Genomic DNA, 22,451 nt, shown 5'->3' with positions numbered 1-22,451 from the left:
CTACTTTGGAGTTAAGGTATTAATTAAAGGTTATTCTAAAGATTCAGTGATTTATGTCCCCAGACAAGTTAGATGGCAGGAGTTAAAAGTAATTTATCTTAAAGTTGGCAAATTGGTCCTTTCATAATTGTGGTGTGGCAAACCACCGATTTAGTCCACTTAGTACCTTGTTATGTACCGTCTTCTGTCCTAATTGTTAGTACTGCTTTATTTAATGGTTGTCGTCTCCTGCAGGATTCCCTCAGGTCATCGTGTAAACCCCACGTGATGAACTAGGGATGCCAGCCGCCCTCTGAGCCTTCGTTCGCAGTCTGTCAGCCTTCGGGGTGGGATGAGAGGTTTGGCCCCAGTGTCCTCACGCTCCTGGTGACTCCTGTCACACAACTCACTCAGGCATGTGCCTGAAGACTTCAGGAAAGGAGGAGTAAATCTTTGGGGAGATTGGGTAACCCCTGCGTGTACTCTTTGTCTTGATGTGTTCTTGGATGTCTTGTTTCCCGACCAGGATTATACATGACTTTTTGGCAGGACCGTCTTTGACTAAACAAGAAGTTTTGTATTCTGCAGAACTACCTTTAGCTTTGTATTTAAGTAGGCATTTTACATTTTCAATATAGGATTTAATCTGTACCATCACTTTGTGATAAGAGCTTTGTGACATTACCTCCATTTACTAGGTCACAGTTACAAACTCATTGATGTGCTTTTGCAAAGTTCTCAGTTGTCATCTTATTTGACAGCATTATTTGTCCTGATCATCCCAAACCAGTTAATTGATGATAGAGGTTTTCCTCCAGTTAGATACATTTTAAAGGTAATTTCTATGGAAATTGATATGAAATGCATATGATAAAGCTCTTTCCTTTCCAGTGGGAGAGAGCAATGAATAACAGTCCTTTCTTTCCCTTTCAAGTTCTGAACTGCTGGAAATAGAGAAAGCAGTCAGAAAGTGGAGATCAAATCACCAGCTTTATAACTGGTGAAGAGAGGGCGTCCCCCTAACTCCAGGCATCTGGGAATAGACTGCAAGTTGTAAAGTAGGTCACATTTCTCCCTCTTTCTTCCCTAATGGGATCTTCTGAACATTTGGAATCACCATTCGGTATAACCAATAGCTTTAATTAAGTACTGCCTATCCTGTGATGTCTCCCGAGTTTATACAGCCAGTCCTCGTCAGTTGTGAGTTCGCCTCCTCACTAGAATCCGTTTGTAACCCCAGATCAGCACGAGGGTGGTGCTCTCTCAGTTGTGTGTGGATGTGCGCAGGGCAGTGGAAGATGCGGGTGGTCCACCACGGCTCCCAGGGCCCTCTACCTCCCCTTTCAGTGCTCAGGCCTTAAGCAAGGGCCCTGGATGCACTCTGCTTAGTGCCACGTTTTTGCCCTTTCTGCTGGTGATTCCTCTGTTTAAAATGGCCCCACGCATAGTGCGGATGTGCTGTCTGGTGTGTTCCCCAGGGCAAGAAGGCCGTGGTGTGCCCCACTGAGAACACACGTGTGTTTGATGAGCCTCCTTCAGGCATGAGTTCAGTGTCATTGAGGTGTCCTGAAACAAGCTTACGTGTTGATCCTTTGAGGAAGTGGGGTCAGGGACTCGCAGGAACCTAGCCCTGTATTATCCCTGGGGACCTTGGGTCAGTGTTCGGCAATTCAGGGTTAGCAGCGACTTTCTAGGACGTAACTGCTTGAATTATGAGGACCGACTGTACCTCTAGCCTTCTTCCTCCCCCTAAGCTGCAGGCTCGGGTGGCTCACTGCCTCATTTGTCATCCCCCCGAGATGTCTGACCGGGGCCTCATGCTCAGTGTGGCACTGCAGAGCCCCCAGCTGTCCCCATCCTAGGAAACAGCATGTCTGCCCGTGTGGTGTGCACATTACGTGTTGAGAAATCAACCCTGATTCCTCCATTTCTCTCGTTTTCCACATCCAGTTCCTTAGTAGTGCTGTCGATTCTACTTCCAAACACGTTCTAAAGTCCTCTGTTTTTCTGTCTCTCCTGCTGCCACGTGAGTGGGGGTCACTGGCATTGCTCCCCGGATGCGACTCCAGCTCCCTGTGTGGACCTCACTGTGCCCCCACATCCCATGCTCTCCCCCTTCTGGGACCTGATTAGCTGTCCCTTTTCAGGTGGACCCAGAGGCTTTGTGTGGGAGCACTTGGTGTTACTCTGGGTGATGGTAGATTCTGCAAACAGAGACCTGCCTCCAAACCTGGTAGGAATATTTTTGAGACTGGAAGGGAGGGTTTTTTTTAGGGAAAGTAAACGTCTGAACAGTGGTTTAAGAGCTTGAAGATCTTGAAGAAACGCCCCTTCAATAATAGATTATTAGAGTTTCCTTGTTTGTTTTGTATTTTACTGACACCACCTGCCTTGTAAAACAAGGAGATTAGATTTTAGATAAAACCATGGTTTCCGATTAGTTTGTTTTTAAAATCAGTGACAGGTACCAAGAAGTTGTTTGGACTGGCTGCTCGTGTGGTACTGCCTTCCGCCTCCTCTGCTCTGCCGGGTGACACAGGGTGGGCGTGGTCTGTCTCCTGCTCCTCTGTCATGTGATGGCTCCATCTGCAGGGCCCTGGCTTCTTTCTTTTCACTGGTTCGCTTTGCTCTCTGTCAGCTGAGTAAAAGGATGGGTGGAGTGCACCGATTTTGTAACTTGGTCTTGTGGTTTTACAAAGAAAGGGGGTGATGTATAATTAGTAAGGCAGAAAGGGAGCGAAGGAAACAGGAAGAGGATATACAGTGCTTGTGCATCAGAGTAGATGTCCAAAGCAACGAAGAGTGGGCAGGCAGGCTCCTGTGTTCCCCAGCCTTATCTGTCCTTACTGTTTGAGCTGTCAGAGAGCTTTGCTTTCATACACGCTTAAATTTCACACCATGATAGCAGTTGTTTCCATAGTTATTGAAGGCTGGCCATTTTTTCCCCAAAAGTTATTAATTGAATTTGGTTTAGAAGTACACAGAACACCATTCCCCTAAGTAGTAAAAGTACCAGAAAGATCATTTCTTTCTTTCTTTTTTAAAAAAATTTATCTTATTTATTTATTTATTTATTTTGGCATGCGGGATCTTTAGTTGTAGCTTTCGGACTCTTAGTTGAGGCATGCATGCGGGATCTAGTTCCCTGATCAGGGATCGAAGCTGGGCCCCCTGCATTGGGAGCGCAGAGTCTTACCCACTGGACGACCAGGGAAGTCCCCAGAAAGATCATTTCTGGAAATATCAATTGAATTTATCTTAAATAGCTGGTACTTGTCATGTATTACTTTACTCCAGTTAAAGAATGAACTTGCCTGATAGCTTAGTCACCATTGTCCCCTACAAAACCATTAGGCTTGTTTGATCCGTGAACATTTTCCTTTCAACCCAGGACAGCGTTAAAACCATCCATTCATCATGCGGTGGGTGATGAGTATTACACTGAGCTGATGGAATACCTGACGTGATTGCTCCGTGATTACCTGAGAGGATAGAACGCTGTTTCAGCAGGCACTTTTCATCTTTAAGAAGGGGAGTCTTAGTTCACAGAATCATAAAATGTTTAGAGGGGAAACTTACCATGAATCTGAGTCAGCATCTTTAGTTTGTTTTCTGTATATGGCGTGACAGTGAGAGGGTTGTGGGAGGAGGTTCTGGAACTGGAATTTGAATAGGTAGAATTCAGGTAGAAAAATAGAAAATATTTTAAAGTTTATTTTATCTCAGTGATACAATATATACACATAGTTTAAAAGATCGTACACCACATAAAAATTTACATGCATGCTTTTAAAAAATTAATTAATTAATTCTTGGCTGTGTTGGGTCTTCGTTGCTGCACACGGGCTTTCTCTAGTTGCGGCGAGCTGGGGCTACTCTTTGTTCCCGTGTGCGGGCTTCTCATTGTGGTGGCTTCTCTGGTTGCGGAGCACGGGCTCTAGGCGCGCGGGCTTCAGTAGTTGTGGTGCGCGGTCTCAGTAGTTGTGGCGCATGTGCCACAGCTCTGTGGCATGTGGGATCTTCCCGGACTAGGGCTTGAACCCGTGTCGCCTGCATTGGCAGATGGACTCTTAACCACTGCACCACCAGGGAAGTCCCTCTGCAGACTTTCTGTTGACCACGACGCTACTGAGCCACATGGTGTTCTGTAGTCATTCTGTCTTCCTGGTACAACTCTTTGTTTTCCCTGGAGCTATTAATTGCCTCAACTTTCCCTTTGCCTGGTTTTCTTTGAAATTATCAATTGTTTTCTAAAATACTGCAGCTTTGTCCCAAGCTTATCTATGATGCTTTCTATCTGCTTAAGCACATCAGTCAGTTGTGTCCCCCTGGACAGTGCACATCATTTTTCCGCTCAAGTCTAGAGCAGTTGCTCATAAGTCTGCTGTGCGGCCTTTGTTTCCATTCCCCCCCCCCCGCCCCCCAGAGTCATTGGGGATTACCTCTCTGTTGGATCACCTTTTCCTTGGTCTGTGTCTTTCCTGTTTTCAGTTTACCTTAAGTTTACAGAAGCATATTCTCTAGACGTTTCCTAGGAAAGAGTATGTGGGAGGTCAGTGTTCTGAGTTTGCATGTTAGAAAATATTTTGGTCTGTACTTAACACTTTTTGGATTTGGTATAAAATTCTTCCAGTAAAGTTTTCTTCTGATTTTAAAGGCTTTGTTTTTTTTTGTTTTTTTGTTTTTGCTTGTCCATGTGATTTATCCATGTTGTTTCATGTAGTTATAGTTTGTTCACTTTTACAAATGTATGATATTTTATCTTTTTTTTTTTTTTTTTTGTGGTATGCGGGCCTCTCACTGTTGTGGCCTCTCCTGTTGCGGAGCACAGGCTCCAGACGCGCAGGCTTAGAGGCCATGGCTCACGGGCCCAGCCACTCCACGGCATGTGGGATCTTCCCGAACCGGGGCACGAACCCGTGTCCCCTGCATCAACAGGCGGACTCTCAACCACTGCGCCACCAGGGAAGCCCGATATTTTATCTTTTGAGTATGCCACAATTTAAAAACAAATCTGTTCCACTTTTAATGGACATTTAGGTGTTTTCCCCTTTGGGGTTATTGCTACAAATGCTGCTGTGACCATTCACATTCATATTTCCTGGTATTCATGTGAAGGTTGTATCCCTAGCAGCAGTTATAGGAAACTCAAGTCTGTTAATAGCTAACAGATGCTGTTAGCTATTAGTCCCTATTTATGCTTTATTTCATAAGCAGTTTGATAAAAAGACCAGAATTCAGCCTTTACGAAAAGTTTCTTACTGGTTCGTATTTGTATTTTATAAACTTATCTGTAAAATACAGATCTTTTATATCTGTATAAAGTGGAGAGGGGCTGTCTCCTAGGCAGTTTCAGAGTTAAGGGAACTCACTCTTGATGACTTCCTCACTAGGGGTATCTGGTCCCTGTGCCCGGAGTGTGCATCCTGTCAGGCTGGGGGAGCACATGGAGAGTAGATGGGGGCGAGGGCACCGCCCCGGGAGGGCCCCACTGGGCTTGGTGTTGGCAGCCGTGGTTGGCATGGCTCCTCCACTCTCCCGTGTCCTCAGCTTCCTTCATCGTGGAAGGGGATGGTGATGGTGGTGGTAGGGGTGCCTCCTGATCTCCTCCAGGGTTGTTTTGATGCTCAAGAAATCCTGTATTTCTGTGAAAATACCTCTGTGTCTCTTTGGAAACTGATACAGCTTTTCACAGTTACCTGACTGATTATGGTGCAGTAGCACGTGTCCCTTCAGTTGGGGTGACAAGACCTCAGGCTGTCTAGCAGCTCCGTGAGCCTGGTTCTTGTTTGGAATTCCACATCTTTTTGTCTTTGAATCTGCATTTCCTAGGTCTCTTTTTCTTGCAAACTTCTCTCCAGGTAGGTTTCCTGGCTGCGAAGAGAATGTGCAGCCCGGCCAACACAAATGTCATTCTGTGACTTTGGGTATAATGCCCTTCCTCTCCCACGCAGTGCCTGCTCACCCCAAAGGTCATCTCTACTTCTTCCTTTAAGATTGTGGCCACAAAGCGGTACTTGAATCTCCCCGGATCTCCTCCTAAATACCAGATAATGCCACTGAGATTGTGGGTTTTCCCAAGTCTCTCTCCGTTATTGGACTGCTCACATCCCCCTTGTCCCCGCCTCTCCCAGGGACTGATTTTTGGTGTTCTTCCTCCAAGAACTTGGAGCACCCGGCCCTGGCATCCTAGTGCTGAGCAGCGTGAGTGGTGGTTTAGGTGACCGCTACTGCTGCCACCACACGGGGCTCCAGAGGCCTGTGCTCTCTTCATCTCCGGACCCCAGCACCCAGCTAGTGTGGTGCTCAAACTGAACACACAGTAGAGACCCAAGTCCTTTTTGAGTGAATGCAGAGTACTAAGCACTTAGAGTTTTCAAATAATGAATACTGTGTGTGTGAGCAGCAGCTAGAACATGGGGGGCAGGTATCCTAAGGGTATTAGGCTCTTTCAGGTTGAAAGTAAGAGACCCTCAGGTTACCAGGTGATGAGACTTTCTCCTAAATGGACACAGGAAGTGGGAGGTTCAGCCGCCACAGTCGCTCTGAGTCCCGGAGCTCAGGTCTGTTCATAGGGAAATGGCCTTGGGAATCCAATCTTGTAGAGGGTGCCTGTTTAATTTCATTAGTCCACGTGGTGTGGAACAGGAAGTAGGAGGTTCAGAGGAGAATATAAATGCATTTCACACACCACAGGATTTTGGACAAGAGAAGCCTGTGTATGGTGTTTTTGTTTTGGGTTGGGGGGAGTCACTGAGGTTCAGCTTTCACCTCTGTGATGCCTGTTCTGACCACCACATTTAATACTTTAATAACTGCTCCCACGCACGCACTCCTGATTCCTTCTTTTCCACATAGCACTTACCACTTTCTAGCATGCTAGTTACTTTATTATTTATTGTGTATATTGTTTGTTGTCTGTGTCTGCCCATATAACATAAATTCCCATTGGCTATCACCCATTCCCATAAATTAGTCACAGTGTATAGACAAAGGGCAAACCAATTTTCTTAAAACAAAAAACCCTTCAGAGAATGAGAACTGCTGAATATCACCAGAGCATGGCTTGTATACTAGGTAGAACATGACTTTCTTCTTCTGTATACATTCAAAAGGTAATTTATTTGCAAAAATGGCTAATTGTAAACCTTTTAACAATCTTCTCATGTAGCCAGCAGAGGGCAGCACAGATTGAATTGACCACATCCAGGAATTTTGACTTTATTTTAAACGACATTTAAAATTGCAGCAGCTGCTTACAGGTGTAGCTCGATAGTTATCAACATCAAGTTTAGTATACTTCTTGCTCATTTGTGAGTCGTACTGTTGCTCCTCTGTCCTTGTGGAGGAAGATGTTTCTGTTTATTGCAAATATGACAAGTCCATGTTTTCTAAAGCGTACACGTTTCCAAGTGTGATCATGACGGCAGGTGTGAGTCCTTTGGGGCATCGTTCCATTGTCACCAGGAAGTGGGTAATCATTTATTTCCCTGGGCTTCTTCTAGGGATGGTGCTGCCCTTACCCACTCTTGGAGGGCTGGGTCCAGGTGCAGATTCCTCCACTCGAGGGTCCTCTCTGAGCGTCTGGTGATGTGTCGACCCCCTTCTCAAGGAAAAAAATGCACAGAAACTCAAAACCACATGTTTTTTTCAGTTTTATGGCATTGATAATGGATTTTCTTCACAGAAAATAAGACCAGATTTTGTGAAGAATTGCACCTTTCTCATTTTTTTCTTGCAAAAGGTAATGACTCTTTTTGGAAAAAATTGAAATTCAGATTGTATACATAAAATAAAGGCTAAAAGGGCATGGTTTGGGCTTTTTTTTAAAAAAGTACCTAATTGAGTTTTACTTTTGATGATAAAACTGCCAAAAATTCTGCCTCACGAAGTACGTACTGGCAGATGTGATCAGGTGCAAGGTAAGTGCATGTCCAGGAATTTTTCATTTGAATTCTCTGCGACACACACGGTATTTCTTTTGTTCTCAAGTCTTTTTTGTGCAATACTGATTTGATGCTGTTTGTGTCTGTGAGGAAAAACAGTACAAATCCATGTTTTTCAGCTAATTCAGGAAGTAGAAGTAACCTTTAAAAGAGTTTTGCAGTATTTCCAGGCGACTGGATTTCTGTCTGTAGAAGGTTGAGGTCTTTGTCACTTTCCACCCCAGCTTACAGATGCACTTCTGGGGGTTTGAGGACACTCCCGTGGTTGCATGCTCTAAGCCCCTCTCCTATTGGCAGCTTATCAGGAAAGATCTAAGCTGCAGAGAAGGAGGCCATCAGGAAGCAAAACAATTTATCTCCATATCTCAGAAAGACTTCAAGGCACCATGGGCCTCTGAGAATAGAGATACGGAGTGAGGCTAGAAACTGGAGGGTGGGTTGGAAGTCATGGCAGGCAGTTAAGACTTCCAGTTCTCTTCCATCTCCTGTAGCAAGGCGATTTCTCTTCCCCTTTGGTAAAACATGAAGATGAGCCTGTAAGGAAACCGAGTGAAAGTCTGTGTACTTACTTATGAGCTCCTTACCCTTTCTCCTCTACCTAGCTTCCCAGATGCTGCTGGCCAGGTTTATAGCCCACATAGCTCAGGTAGGAGGTTGGAGATCACTTCTTTAGGTCATTGCCCAAGAAAAAAGAACCTACAGAGTCCTCCATGTGGGGTATCCACATGTTATTGCTTTATTATTTTACAAAGACACCCACCACTCAATAGGTCACAGCTACTACACAGAGCTTTTAATCGGGTTGTCAGTGCGTCTCTCTTAAATGTAAAGAAACAGCCTCTGTTTATTAGACATTTGAGGAAAATCCTCGAACATTAACAACAGAACAGAACAAAGCAAACAGAAGAAACAGATCATGGAAGATATGGAAGAAAACCTTATAAACTGTATACTTGGGACTTCCCTGGTGGCGCAGCGGTTAAGAAACCACCTACCAGTGCAGGGGACACGGTTTCGAGCCCTGTCCGGGAAGATCCCACATGCTGCAGAGCAACTAAGCCCGTGCGCCGCAACTACTGAGCCTGTGCTCTACAGCCTGAGAGCCACAACTGCTGAGCCCACATGCCGCAAATGCTGAAGCCCGCGCACCTAGTGCCCGTGCTCCACAACAAGAGAAGCCACCGCAATGAGAAGCCCGCGCACTGCAACGAAGAGTAGCCCCTGCTCGCCGCAACTAGAGAAAGCCCGTGTGCAGCAGCGAAGACCCAACACAGCCAAAAATAAATAAATAAATAAATAAATTTTTAAAAAAAGAATCGTGTTTAGAAAAAAAGAAAGCATAAATATTAAATGATAATTCTGAGTTTTTTTTAACACAAAAAAAGGATTATCTCACTAAAGGCAGAATATATCATACTTACTTTCTTCTGTTTAAATTACAGAAGGAATACATTATTACTATGTTCTGGGGTGGGGGAAGTGCAGAACATATAAAATACAAAAATAAAAGTCTTTTTTTTTTTACTGCCTACATCACAAGGTTAAACAGTGTGTGTTTTTCTACAAGTTTTTTTTTTTCCAATTAATATGTCTTAGAGATTTTCCTATGTCAGAGCACATAGATCTACCTCAATTTTTTTAAACTGGTACATTCCACAGCAAAATCTGTACTCTACTTTCATTTTGTACTGATGAAACTTTGTTTCCAGTACTTCGCTGTCACAGGCTGTGTGCAATCAACATTCTTCTACTTCTGTCTTTCTGTACCTGCAGAAGAGATTCAGAAACGCTGCAATACAGAGTCAACAGGTCTGGGCAGCTAACTTTTTATTTTGAAAATTTTAAGACGTGCAGAAAAATTGCAAAAACATGGAGTTGCCATATGCCCTCTACCCAACTTGCCCTAAGGTTACTATCTTACATACCACAGTACAGTTATTAAAACCAGCGAATTAACACCAGTACAATACTAGTAAGCAATCTGGCAATCCTACTGGAACCTCACCAGTTTTCTCACTAAGGTCCTTTTCTTCTGGTCCAGGATCTAATTCAGAAGACCCCACTGCAATTAGTTCTGACCACGACAGTTCCCAGTCCTGTGTGTCATGACCTTGACACTTCACAGAGGACTTCTCGATTATTTTGTAGAATGTTCCCTAATTTGGATTTGCCTGCAGTTTTCTCCTGATTCAATTGAGGTTGTGCATTTTTGGCAAGAATGAGGTTGTGTTCTTAGTGCATTGTGTCAGGGTCCATGATGGTGATGAATCCTTTTACTAGTGATGTTTTTTTTTTTTTGCGGTACGCGGGCCTCTCACTGTTGTGGCCTCTCCCGTTGCGGAGCACAGGCTCCGGATGCGCAGACTCAGCGGCCATGGCTCACGGGCCCAGCCGCTCCGCGGCATGTGGGATCCTCCCGGACCGGGGCACGAACCCGTGTCTGCTGCATTGGCAGGCGGACTCTCAACCACTGTGCCACCAGGGAAGCCCTTAGTGATGTTAACCTTGAACATCTAGTAAAGATGAGTCCACCAGGTCTCTGTAAGTTGCTGTGGCTGTCTGTCCTTTTGTGATTCCTAAGAATCTTGTTGAGAGATGCTCCGGGGTGATGTGGATATCTGTTCCTCGTCATCCTTTCTCACCCCCCAATTTTCGTGTCAATGGCTGGGTGCTTCCTCAAGTTGGCTCCTATGTCTTTCAACCTGTCCCCCTCATTCTCTGAGCACTTCCTCACTTCCTGCCATCACAAGATTTTCCAGGCTCATTTTGTATTTTTCCCTACCCAGCCCTGGAATCAACCATTTCTCCAAGGATCACAGGTTCCTTTTAATGGGGAATGGTATTTAGAAACCAAGATCTGGGCATAGGGGTGTACTGTATAAACATTTTTAACTGGGACAGACATTACCAAACTGCCTTCTGAAACTTGGCACCAACTGCTCCCCACCACACACTATGAGAATGTCCCCTTCCCCACAACCTCACCGATGCTCTTCAACACTCTGGTAGTCTACTGGCTATTGTAATTTATTCTGCCCTGTTTATTAGGGTTATTGGCTGTCTGTCTTTCTTCTCTGAATTGTTCATATCCTTTGTCCTATTTTGCTACTGTTGTTTGTCTTTTTATTGGTTTGTAGGTACTCTTCATATATTTTGGATAGTAATCCTTTGCTTGTAAATGTTGCAAATATTTTCTCCAACTATACTGCCAGTCTTACCTTTTTTATGAGAGCTTTTGTCATACAAAATAGAATATAAATAATATATTTATATATTAAGTTCATTCATATGAAGTCAAGTTGGTCAATTGTTTTTTCTTTTATGACTTCTAGGTTTTTGTGACTTGCTTAGGAAGTAATGTTCCTTTGCAATAAAATGAGAAAAAATTCACTTAAAAGTGTACATATGTACATATGTGTACATATATAGGTATATATAATATATACTTTTTATATTTACATACTTATATTTGTCATTCTATACTTAAAGAAAACAAAAACCTCCAGGTGGATTATAGGTCAAAGTGCATATACATATATAAGACACACTTTTACCTATAATCCATCTGGAGGTTTTTTGTTTGCTTTTTTAAGTATAGAGTGGCAGAGGGAATCTAAATTTTTTCTGAATAGATAGTCAGTTGTCATCACCATTTATTGAAGAGCACATCCTTTCCCTGCTGATCTAAAATACCACATGATCAGTACAAGGTAGTGACTAAAAGCTCAAGCCCAGGAGTCAGCTGCTTGGGTTATAGTCTGGCTCCACGGCTCACTAGCTATTTGCTTACTCTCTCCATGTCTTTTAGTTTTTTCATCTAGGAAATGGAGAAATTTTTCCCACTTAGTAGGGTTATTGTAAAAGTGCTTAAAACAGTGCAGACACCTAGTAGACACAATACATGTTAGCTATTATTATAGACTAAATTTGCACGCACACATTGGTGTGTCTAGCCAATGCTGTCCAAAAAAACATAGTGTGGGCCAAATACGTAACTTAAAATTTTCTAGTAGCCGCATTAAACAGCTAAAAGATAAATGGTAAAAATAACCTTAATAATATATTTTATTTAACCCAATATATCTAAAACATTATCATTTCAACATATAATCAATATAATAATTAAGATACTTTGCATTTTTTTGGTGCTAAGGTTTCAAAATCCAGGGTGTGTGTTACACTTAGAACATACTTGAAGAACTCAGTAGTGGTTACCACACGTGACAGTGCAGGGCTAGACTAGTTCATGACTTGGTTGTATATTCTTGGAACAATATCACATGTGTACCTGCAAGAAAATTACTAAAAGAACTGAACAGCCACCCATAACTGAAAAAAATCTCTTGACAAACTAGAAAGAGAAGGAATCTTTTTTTAACATGATAAAAGGTATTTACAACTTATAGTAAATGTTATATTCTGTGGAAGAATGTAGAAAATTTTTCCTTTAAGATGGTGAAGAAATGAAGGGTGTCCACGCTCAGCAACTTCACTAGTGCTGTGCTGCAGGGTTTTCTAGCCCAATCTTTCTCAGCCACGGAGCCTCAGGAGAATTGGGCCTGAACGCTCAAGCCAGGGAAACGGGGCAAGAAAAAGGGCACAAGGATTGTAAAGAGGAAAAAAAGGAAACGATTATCTCACAGGTGGATTGACTGTCCATATAGAAGAGGTAAAAAAACCTAAAGATAAATTGTTAGAATCATTCACAGAGGTTGACAAGGCTGCTGTTTACAAAGTCAACATATAAAGCACAAATGCATTCCAATATATTAGCAACCAACAGTAATTAAACACCTGGTGATAAATCTATCAACAATGTGCAAGAGTTTAATGGAAAAAAAATTCTAAAATGTTATTGAAAGACTTGAAAGAGGACCTAAATCCATGGAGAGAGAAAGTGCACTCAGGACCCAGCACACTCAGATGTCAGTTTTCCCAGAGGACCTACAGATTCAATGTAGATTTGCCACTGAAAATCACAATCCCAGCAGGTTTTACTTGTCTGTTTTGGGGGTTTCTTCACCACAATGAAGAGTAGCCCCGCTCACCACAACTAGAGAAAGCCCACATGCAGCAGCAAAGACCCAATGCAGCCAAAAATAAATAAGATAAAATAAATAAATTTATATGTAAAAATAACTATATACTTAAGAGTCTCAGAAATTATATTACTGAAACAAGAACAGGATGCTATCAAAAAGGAATATTCAGAGATTAAGAGTGAGTTCTTGCAAATTAAAAATAGCAAAAATAGAACATTCAGTAGAAAGGTTGGAAGATAAAGCAGAGAATCGTCTTAGTTCAGGCTGCTGTAACAAAGTACCACAGGCTGGGTGGCTTAAACAACAAATGTTTATTTCTCACAGTTGTGGAGGCTGAAAGTCTAAGATCTCAGTGCTGACCTGTTTAGGTTCTTGGTGAGGGCCCTCTTCCTGGTTTATAGAGGTCTGTCTTCTCGCTGTGTCCTCACATGGCAGAAAGAGAGAGCTAGTTAACTCTCTGGCCTCTTCTTATAAGGGCACTTATCCCATCAAGGTGGCTTCACCCTCGTGACCTAATCACCTCCCAGAGGCTCCACCTCCAAACACCATCACATTAGGGTTTCAACATATGAGTTGGGGTGGGTGGGACACAAACATTCGGGCCATTGCAACAATATTTCCTAGAAAGCAGCTCAAAAAGGAGAGGAAAAGTAGGAGTGAAAAGATAAGAATAGTTAAAGGATTCACAATGGAGGTCCAGTGTCTAACTAATAGAAATTCCAAAAAACAAGAACTGGAAAAAAAAAAAGGACAGGAATTTATTAAAGAGTATAAGACTTCAGACATAGGTTCTATCTGGTGGCTAACATAACGTATGAAATTTCACAATACTGAGTGTAGAAATAAGGTCCTAAAAGCTTCCCGAGAGGGGAAAAAGGTCTCATACAAAATATTGGGAATCAGAATGGTACCATCACTACCAGCAATACAGGAAGAGGAAACAGTGAGTGGTTGCCTCCACTATGCTGAGGAAACATGACTTCGCTTAGAAGGCCACACCCAGCCAGACTGTCAGGTGTGAGAGAAGAGACATGCAGAATTCACAACAATGACGATGAAAACCCACCCCTCCACAGCCTCTCTCTGTTAGTTGTTAGAGAAGGTGCTCCATCTAAATGAGCAAGTAATCCAAGAAAGAAAAAAACCATGGAATCAGAGACTCAGGTCCAGTGGTGGGAAATGTCCGGGGGAGTGCTCAGGGTGGTGCCCCGAACGCGGGCCTCAAGAGCCACAAGACCAGGCTGAGTAGGAGCGTGGAGGTTTCTGGAGGCCATCTCAGAAAACAGACCGCTCGGCGCGTTTGACAGTCTTGACAGTTGCATAGCTTGGTAGAGAGTCTGGCACGAGCAAACAGAAACAAACAAAGGACACTTAGTCCATTCTGTGGTTATTTTAATCATAGTACATTATATAGCTGAGTTGTGAGCAGTGTTTATGGGAATACTAAATACTGATTTAACCAGAAATGTTTGTGTAATTATACCGAGTGGGCGTGTGTATGTGTGTGTGCACGTGGGAGGGGGGTGGGGGTAAAAGGCGAGTCTTCATCTTCCATGGCGGGCAGTTGACGTCTAGAGGTGGAGACTCGAGAACAAGTAGTGTAACTAGTTCTTTCAAAACAGGGAGGTGACGAGCAGAAGAAATAGTCGAGAGACCTACGTCTGTGAAGCATGATTCGGGGGTGGGGGGGTGGGGAGTTGGGCAGGAAGCCGTGGTTTTCTGTTTTAAGCCTTAGGTACTATTTGCTTTTTATATGATGTGTGCATCTTTTGCTTAGAGAAACAAACCAGGCACGGTGGTGAGAGACGAGCCTGGAGAGGCACAGGGTCCCAGGAAGAGGGTCTTGAAACTGTGGTGATTACGGAGCTGAGACTTGGTAGGCAGATGTCAGGCCATTGAATTCTTCAGGGCCGGCTCCTGGGGCCTTTGGTTTGTGTTGTGCCCTCACAGCTCCACTCTCTGTGCTCTCCCTGGTCCTCTGGCCCTGTTGGATTGTGTAGGAGACTGGCGGGCCAGGGGACAGTGAGGTCAAGGTGTCTTCTCCCCACCAGGTAGCTAAGGTCGGCTGAACCCTCTACCTGCGGTCCTGCCAGCGGCCTACTCCGCTGCCCAGCAGGCCTGGCCTGGGTCAGGGCCGCCCCCTCTCACTGGCCCTGATGCTGCGTCTCTCCCTGTGGTCTCCCTACACTCCACCCTCACTTTTATAGACAGTCCCTCTCTTCTCTCCAGACTCCCACTCTGAGTGCGTCTCTGTCTCCTTGGGATCGTGACTGACGTGGGTATTGTGCTGAGAAAAAGACTTTTCCCAGAACATTACGTGAATATTCATGGAAGCTTTCTTTCAGGTTACATCCTGATAAACCCATCATAAGTTGAAAATGTTGTAGGTCAAAAATGCATTTAATACACCTAAACTGAACATCATAGCTTAGTGCAGCCTACCTTAAAGGTGCTCAGAACACACACAGTTTGTTTTGCCCCCTGCAGTGGGGCAAAATCATCTAACACAGAGGCTATTTTGTAATAAAGTGTTGATTTTCTCATGTAATGGCTTGGATACTGTATTGACACTGAGAAACAGAGCAGTTGTCTGGGTCCAGGATGGTTGTAAGTGTATCAGTTGTTCACCCTTGTGATCATGGGCTGACTGGGGGCTGTGCTCACTGCTGCTGCTGCCCAGCATCACAGGAGAGGATTGGACCCATACCGCTAGCCCGGAAAAGAGCAACATTCAAAGTATGGTTTCTACTGAATGCGTGTTGCTTTCACACCATCGTAAAGTCGAAAAATCATAAGTCAACCATTGTGGGACTTCCCTGGTTTTCCAGTGGTTAGGGCTTCGTGCTTCCACTGCAGGGGGCATGGGTTTGATCCCTGGTCGGGGAACTAAGATCCTGCATGCTGCAAGGTGCGGCAAAAAAAAAAAAAAAAAAAAGTCAACCATTGTAAGTCGGGGACTGTATGTATACTTATCTCTTGAGGTAAGTATATCTCAAGGATAAATATATCTCATATATTGTATAATATATGTGGTTATACAGGTTAACTATGACAGATATGAGAGATATAGAGATATAAAGAGATATGTATATATAGTTAAATTTTACATGTAAAAGACAGAGAATGAGAATATAGTATATAAAACAAAAATCTGGAAAAATGTAAAGAATATATACTGAAATGTCATCAGTGGTTATCCCTGGGTGCCCCCCCCCCCGCCACTACTATAATTAATTTCAGTAATAAACATGTGTCATGAGTATAGTAAGAGAAAAGAACAGTTTGGTGCAATATATTAGAACATAGAATGGGGATGAAATTGAACTTGTATTGGGAATAATTCCCTTAGACTTTTTTTCTTTTGGCCTCTAAAATCTGCCTTCTACTTTTATCCTGTGACCTCACAACATACTGTAATGATTACGATCTCTTAGTCATGCTCTTGGGAAATGCGCTATTATCACATTGTGAGACAACCAGGGGTTTTTAAGTGATTCCATTCTAAGAAGGTACTTGGGAAGTGAAGAGAGAAACGCCAGCTCTGTCTGCTGCTTTGGGTGAATCTGAGACCAGAAGTGCCACTGTTACTCGTTGGACTCCAGCCTCAGACTGCTTCCAGGGAGGAGGTGGTTAACCTCTAGGAAGCTACTTGAGCTTGACTTCAGGAACTGGGTGGTGGCCGCGAACTGGGAGTGACGCTTCTGTGGCTGGAGGCTGATTGGTCCAGGAGTGTGGCCAACGAGTTCCCTGTCGGTCCAGGAAGCAGCTCTGAGCTGTCCCGGTGGCTGGACAGCTCACAGGTATTCCTGCCCCACCCTGCCCTGCCTCCCAGGGAGTCTTTGCTCTGAGTTCTCCTTTGAAGAACAAAACCCAGCAACCTTCAGGGTCCTACTGTGACAGAAAAGATGGTCCTTAAAACCAAAGAAGACGATGGTGAGTCCCAGTCCTGGCTTGGGTATATGGGGTGGGGTTTAAGTAGCTCTTTTGATTGACATGTGAAATTCTGTGACGACAGTTTTACTGCCTCTTGAGGAGTACCGACCGAGAGGCTCTTGCCTCTGTGTGTGTGTGAGAGAGAGAGAGAGAGAGAGCGCGCGCGCAAGCCAGAGAGATTCTGTGTTTTTAAACTGAAGACGTCCCCCAGCCCCCACCCCCACTCTTTACTTTTCATTGAAGATCCCCCTGGGAGCGTCTTGGTGGCATGTGCCCTCCTACTTGGTGATGGTGTCTGATTTCCTGAATCTAAGCAGCAGTCTTAGAAGCTCTGCAAGTTGCGTGTACACCCAGAGTGAGTGTACACTAAAAAGGAAAGATGTTAGAGACCAGGTTGAAAGTATCGGTGAGGTACAAGATGAATAATAACCATTTTTATTAAATAAAAATGTAACAAAGAGAATATCCATAGTTATTTGATCTTCCTCTTTTGCTATTAAGTAAAGACTGTTTGAAGCCTCGTCAGGTCTGGGGAACTTCCTTCATCTTCTCCACACCCACACTGTAAACAGTGAAGCTATGAGTAAAGGGGTGACAAATTTTGTGGATTATAAATCCCAAAAGCTTTTGCAGAAGAACTGGCTTAAAGCACCCTAGGTCAGGGCTCTCAAACGTTCTGAGGTTAAGTTGTGTGTGTGTATGTGTGTATGTTTTCTTGTGATGCTTTCATCAGATGGCCATGTTTGTTTGTTTTTTTGCGGTACGCGGGCCTCTCACTGCTGTGGCCTCTCCCGTTGCGGAGCACAGGCTCTGGACGCGCAGGCTCAGCGGCCATGGCTCACGGGCGCAGCCGCTCCGCGGCATGTGGGATCTTCCCGGACCGGGGCACGAACCCGTGTCCCCTGCATCGGCAGGTGGACTCTCAACCACTGCGCCACCAGGGAAGCCCTGGGGAATTCATTTGTTCTCAACTCCTGGCTCGGAGGCTTGACTGCTCTGAAGCCACTTGGTCCCTGGTGTCCTCTGAGCCCTGGGCAGGCGTGGCCACCGTGGCAGCATGTGCTACCACCACAGGCTCGCACACCTACCCCTCTGGCCTCTCCCTTCTGTGCAGGGCATGGGCTGGAGCTCTTTAGATCCCAGCTCCGAGCACAGGCTGGGCATATGCAGATGCACAGTAAACGCTGAGCTGAGGTGGCTTTTATTATTCCCGTGAGAGAAAATAAAGAGCTGAGTGCTCTGCCAGTGAGTTTGAATTGGGCTTGGGCTGTTTGTGGATTATTTATACTCACTGAGTCTTACCTCTAAACTGGAGGTAATAGTGCATAGTTCATTGTCAGGAAATGCACAGAGTTCATAGTCAGACTTTGCTGTCAAGTTCAAATAAAAACAGAAATGAAAAAAGATTTTAAGCCATGGATACTATGTGAGTATAGGATAGTGTTATTTATAGGAAAATATGCTGAATAGAATGGAGTTAAATAGAGTGCCTCTCCCTTAGGACACTGGATTTTCAGGTTGCGTCTAGAATACTCTCTCTGATGGTAACTTACCCCTCATCCCGTCCCCTAAATGTGTTCCTTGTCATTGTGCCAGCCTTCTGTTGGGCAGTTGCTGAGGTCGAGGCGAGTATTAAACAGAAAAGCAGAGGGGCTGTAAGTGAACATCTGTAGATACTCCTCACTCCCTTCCTTAGGGGTTGAGTTTGTATTTTGCGAAATCAAAAATGGTTACATCTTTATTTTTAAGCTAGAGCGCTTGGCACTGTACAAAGCACACATCTCAGCAGACCTGCATCACCATCTGCTGGGACCAGTTTTGAAGGGGACTCGCTCTGGTCCGGATTTCATAGGTTCTAGCCTGGATTTCATAGGCTGTCTGTGGACCGCACCAGCGTGTGTGCCCGCAGCGTTGAACAGAGGGTCAGGACTGCCCTTTTTTCTTGATGAAAGACATGAACAGAAACGGGGCTCGGGTCCTGCTCTGAAAAGAGCGGACCTTTATCCATCATCTGAGGCTTTCTGCAGCTTCCCAAGTTCTCTTTGGTACGGAACATAAATGCATAGGGCTGGCTGCCAGTGGTCAGGACCCAGCATCCAGGAGGCGGGTGGAGTGTGGAGGGCAGCAGGTGGAGTTGTCTGAGGAGCCAGCATTGTGGAAAGGAGAGGCAGGGAGTGTGGGTCTTGGCAGGACACAGGTCTGGGGCCTTAGGGGCCCCCAGCCTGCCAATGGACAGTGGAGACGAGGACAAGGCAGGTGCGGTAGATCTGGACAGGAGGCGTCAGGACCTTGTGGTGCAGCCCTTCCTGTGGCTCTGGAAGATTCGCTGAATATGTTTGTGGTGGGGGGCTGGCAGCACAGGACCTACATAGAGTTTGCTGCTGGTTACGTTAAACATGGAGGGATAGACGTCCTGGAAGTTTTTTATAATATCCATTTCTCACTTTTCCCTTGCACTTTGACAGCCTTCCAAAGGCACCTTTACTGAATTTACATTGTTCTTGTCTCTGCTCCTCTTTCTGTTTGTTGCAGCCCAGCTGAGATTTCCTTTTTAGAAAAAGACTCTTGTAACTGCTGCTGTCTTCTCCTGTTACCTTGTGAAGAGCTTCCACTCATGGGGATTCAGATGGGCTCATTTTGCAGCTGGGACAGTCACTAGATGCAGAGGGGCCACAGGCTTGTGGGTCCGCGGCTCCTGGCGGGGGACATGGAACTCCGCCGGGGCTGGCGTTGGGCAGCACTGCTGAGATGTGCTGCTCTTGGGACCCATGTGTCCTCTTCCTGAGCCCGTGCTGGGTGTGACATACCAGTGAAAACGGGGACAGAAGTCAGTCCTGCTGCCCTCAGCTCTGCTCATGGTCAGGACTTGCCCCGCCACTCCTTCCCTTCTTATGAAGATAATTTCTTGACTTCTGTATGTTCTTCCTTCCTTACCCTATGGAGAAATCATGAAAGCTTAACTTCTGACCTAGAAAAATGCAATACATTTCTTTTCTAAGTCAGTGGCTGTTTCTGCGTCTCCTCTCTTTCTGCAATCTTAAGTCTCTTCTGTTAAGCATTCAGGATTCTGATTCATAGAAATACATTGGAATCCCACGTAGACAGCGTGGCATGATGGTATAGTTGCCTCAGGGATTTCACACGCATTATAACAGGCCTCAAGTATGTTCCTTCCACTAAAGGGATGATTAGTCATTAATCTGAGCAAATGTTTTGGGGTAAGTGGCTGGTGACATTTCCATATTTTCTCTGAATAGAAATTTCAACATACAATTTTGCCTCACTTGTGGATCCAGATACACAGAAAGGTATAAAATGCAGTGTCGCTGCCTCTGCTTGCTCCCTGTCCACACTCCTCGTCTCTGAACAGGGTCCCTGTTGACAGTTTCAAGTGCGTCCTTCTCAGATCTTGCGTTTGCCAGCATTGGTGCCACGCGCATGGTGTCCTGTTCCTTCCCGTGGCACAGTGTCTGGGAGATCTTTCTGTGCTGGCATCTACCAATCAGCTCGTTCTTTTTCATGACCAAATTGTGTGTAAGTAGTTTTCATTTTTGCACTTTTGGGAGTACGTCCATTGGATAAGTTCTTAAACGGAATTGCTGAATTGAAAAGTACTGCAGCAGAAAGGTTGCGCCGTTTACTCTCCCCCAGCAGAGCCTGGGCCGCCTGTGTACTCCCGCGCCCTTGGCGGACACTCTCATTTCTGCCAGACTCACCTGAAGCGGTGTGGTGTTCATGCTTTAACTGGAGAGTTTAAGCGTCCTTCATGTCTGGCCATTGTGTTTGTCTTTCTGGGTCTGCTTTTTATGTCTTTCGCTGGCTGTGTCCACCTTTGTCTTACCGCTGTCCTTGTGAAAAGAAGTTAATCGTCTGTCGTGTATTTTGCACATTGGTTGTCCTGGTGGTTTACCTTTTAGCTCATAGAACTTTATTTTCCATTCTGAAGCTTTCCATTTTATTGTAGCAAACTGAACAGACTCTCTGAGATTATAACCGTATTAATCCGTGCTTTATTCTAGAATTTCTGTGGTTTCTTTTTTTACATTAGAGTCTTTGACTCAGCTAGAACTTACTCTGATATAAATGAGTAGACATGCAGCTTACTTTGCCCTCAGATGGGCAGCTGGCTAATTGCCCCCCCCCACCATTGACTGAATAATCCTATTTTTCTTTATATTTTTGTATATTTTAAAAATATTTTCTTTATGAGATTTTATGACTTGAAGTGCCACCTGTGTGTTTCAGTATCTCTTGAGTTTCTTTCCTGCTGTTTTCCTTCTCCAGTGCTGAAATTTCAAATTTTTGATGTCTCAACGCTTTAATCTCTGGCAGAGGCTCACCTCACATTACCCTTCTTCCTCTTCATAGTTTTCTAGGCTATTCATACATACATTTTCCATATGAACTTTAATATCGTTTTATCTGTTGCGCTCCTGTGAAACTCTTGTTGGTAAGGTAAACAGTAGTTTTAGAAACGGATGCACATACTGAGGACAGCTTTTCCCCGCAGAGGTCTTTCTGCCCGTGCTCAGATCTTCCTTGTTTTCTTGGTGACTTGCTCCTGGCACAGTAAGCGCGCTGGCTTGCGGGGCATTTGCTGGTTGCCCTCTCACGGGTCAGCTCGCCTCCTTGAGCTGGTGGCTGTGAGGCACAGTGCAGCCCTGGGTCTCTGCGGACAAAGCATTGCCCATCGCCTGCCTCAGCCTCCTCGTGGCCCCATAGTCCTCCCCTCCTTCCTCCCTACAGTCTCCTCCTGTCTCTGCTGCGCCCTCTGCAAAGGCCAGGAGGGAGAGGATGGCCGAGAGCAGCCCCGGCAGGGATGAGTCCCCTGCGCTGGTGCCGGGAGCAGGCCCCATCAGGGAGGCTGGCCCTTGCCTGCCCCAGCTCTGCTGCCTGTGAGCGGACCCAGGGCCACTGGGACCCGGAGAGCGGGCGCCTGGGTCGGTGCCTCCAGCTCCTCTCAGCCTTCTCTCAGACCTCAGGGGCACTTCTCTGGACTTCGGGCAGCTCTGAGAAGGGTTGATGTCTGGCACCAGGAGCTGGCTTCTTCTCCTTTGAGGTTAGAGTTAGGAACTGCTACCCTCTAGGTTGCTTCAGGCCTTTCTCAGAGAGGGGACAGAAGCCAGTCTCGGCTTCTTTGAAGAAGCATTTATGCTCCTAGCTTTTACTAAAGAGCAATTCAGCATGTTAAAGCGTAAGGGGGGCTTCCCTGGTGGCGCAGTGGTTGAGAGTCCGCCTGCCGATGCAGGGGACACGGGTTCGTGCCCCAGTCCGGGAATATCCCACATGCCGCGGAGCGGCTGGGCCCGTGAGCCATGGCCGCTGAGCCTGCACGTCTGGAGCCTGTGCTCCGCAGCGGGAGGGGCCACAACAGTGAGAGGCCCGCGTACCGCAAAAAAAAAAAAAAGCTTAAGGAATAGGGTAGAATGGTTGAAATTCCATGCCTGAGTTTTGTGTGACACAGAAGCAGGGGAGATGGGGATGCTGAGATGTGGAGGGCTCCACGCCTGGTATGGGCTGGTGCAGGGCCTTTGCCCAGGTGACGTGGGGC

General features: G+C 45.2%; 1 protein-coding gene across 2 annotated transcripts in view; it reads left to right on the top strand.

Annotated features, from left to right (window-relative positions):
- CYTH1 (cytohesin 1) overlaps positions 1-22,451 on the top strand; it is a 78,674-nt gene that overhangs the window by 18,718 nt on the left and 37,505 nt on the right. The window contains exon 1 of one of the 2 annotated variants that reach the window (XM_082678392.1): positions 16,773-16,900. The exons of the other annotated variant lie outside the window; for it this stretch is intronic. Coding sequence (XP_082534518.1) covers positions 16,873-16,900 — 28 coding nt within the window. The 5' untranslated portion in view covers positions 16,773-16,872. Of the gene's footprint in view, positions 1-16,772; positions 16,901-22,451 lie in introns of those variants that run through there. 2 annotated transcript variants of the gene reach the window in all.

Source organism: Grampus griseus (genome assembly GCF_964374135.1).
Source record: "Grampus griseus genome assembly, chromosome: 20".
In the NCBI taxonomy this organism is placed as follows: domain Eukaryota; kingdom Metazoa; phylum Chordata; class Mammalia; order Artiodactyla; family Delphinidae; genus Grampus; species Grampus griseus.
This window is presented reverse-complemented; position numbering and strand designations above follow the sequence as displayed.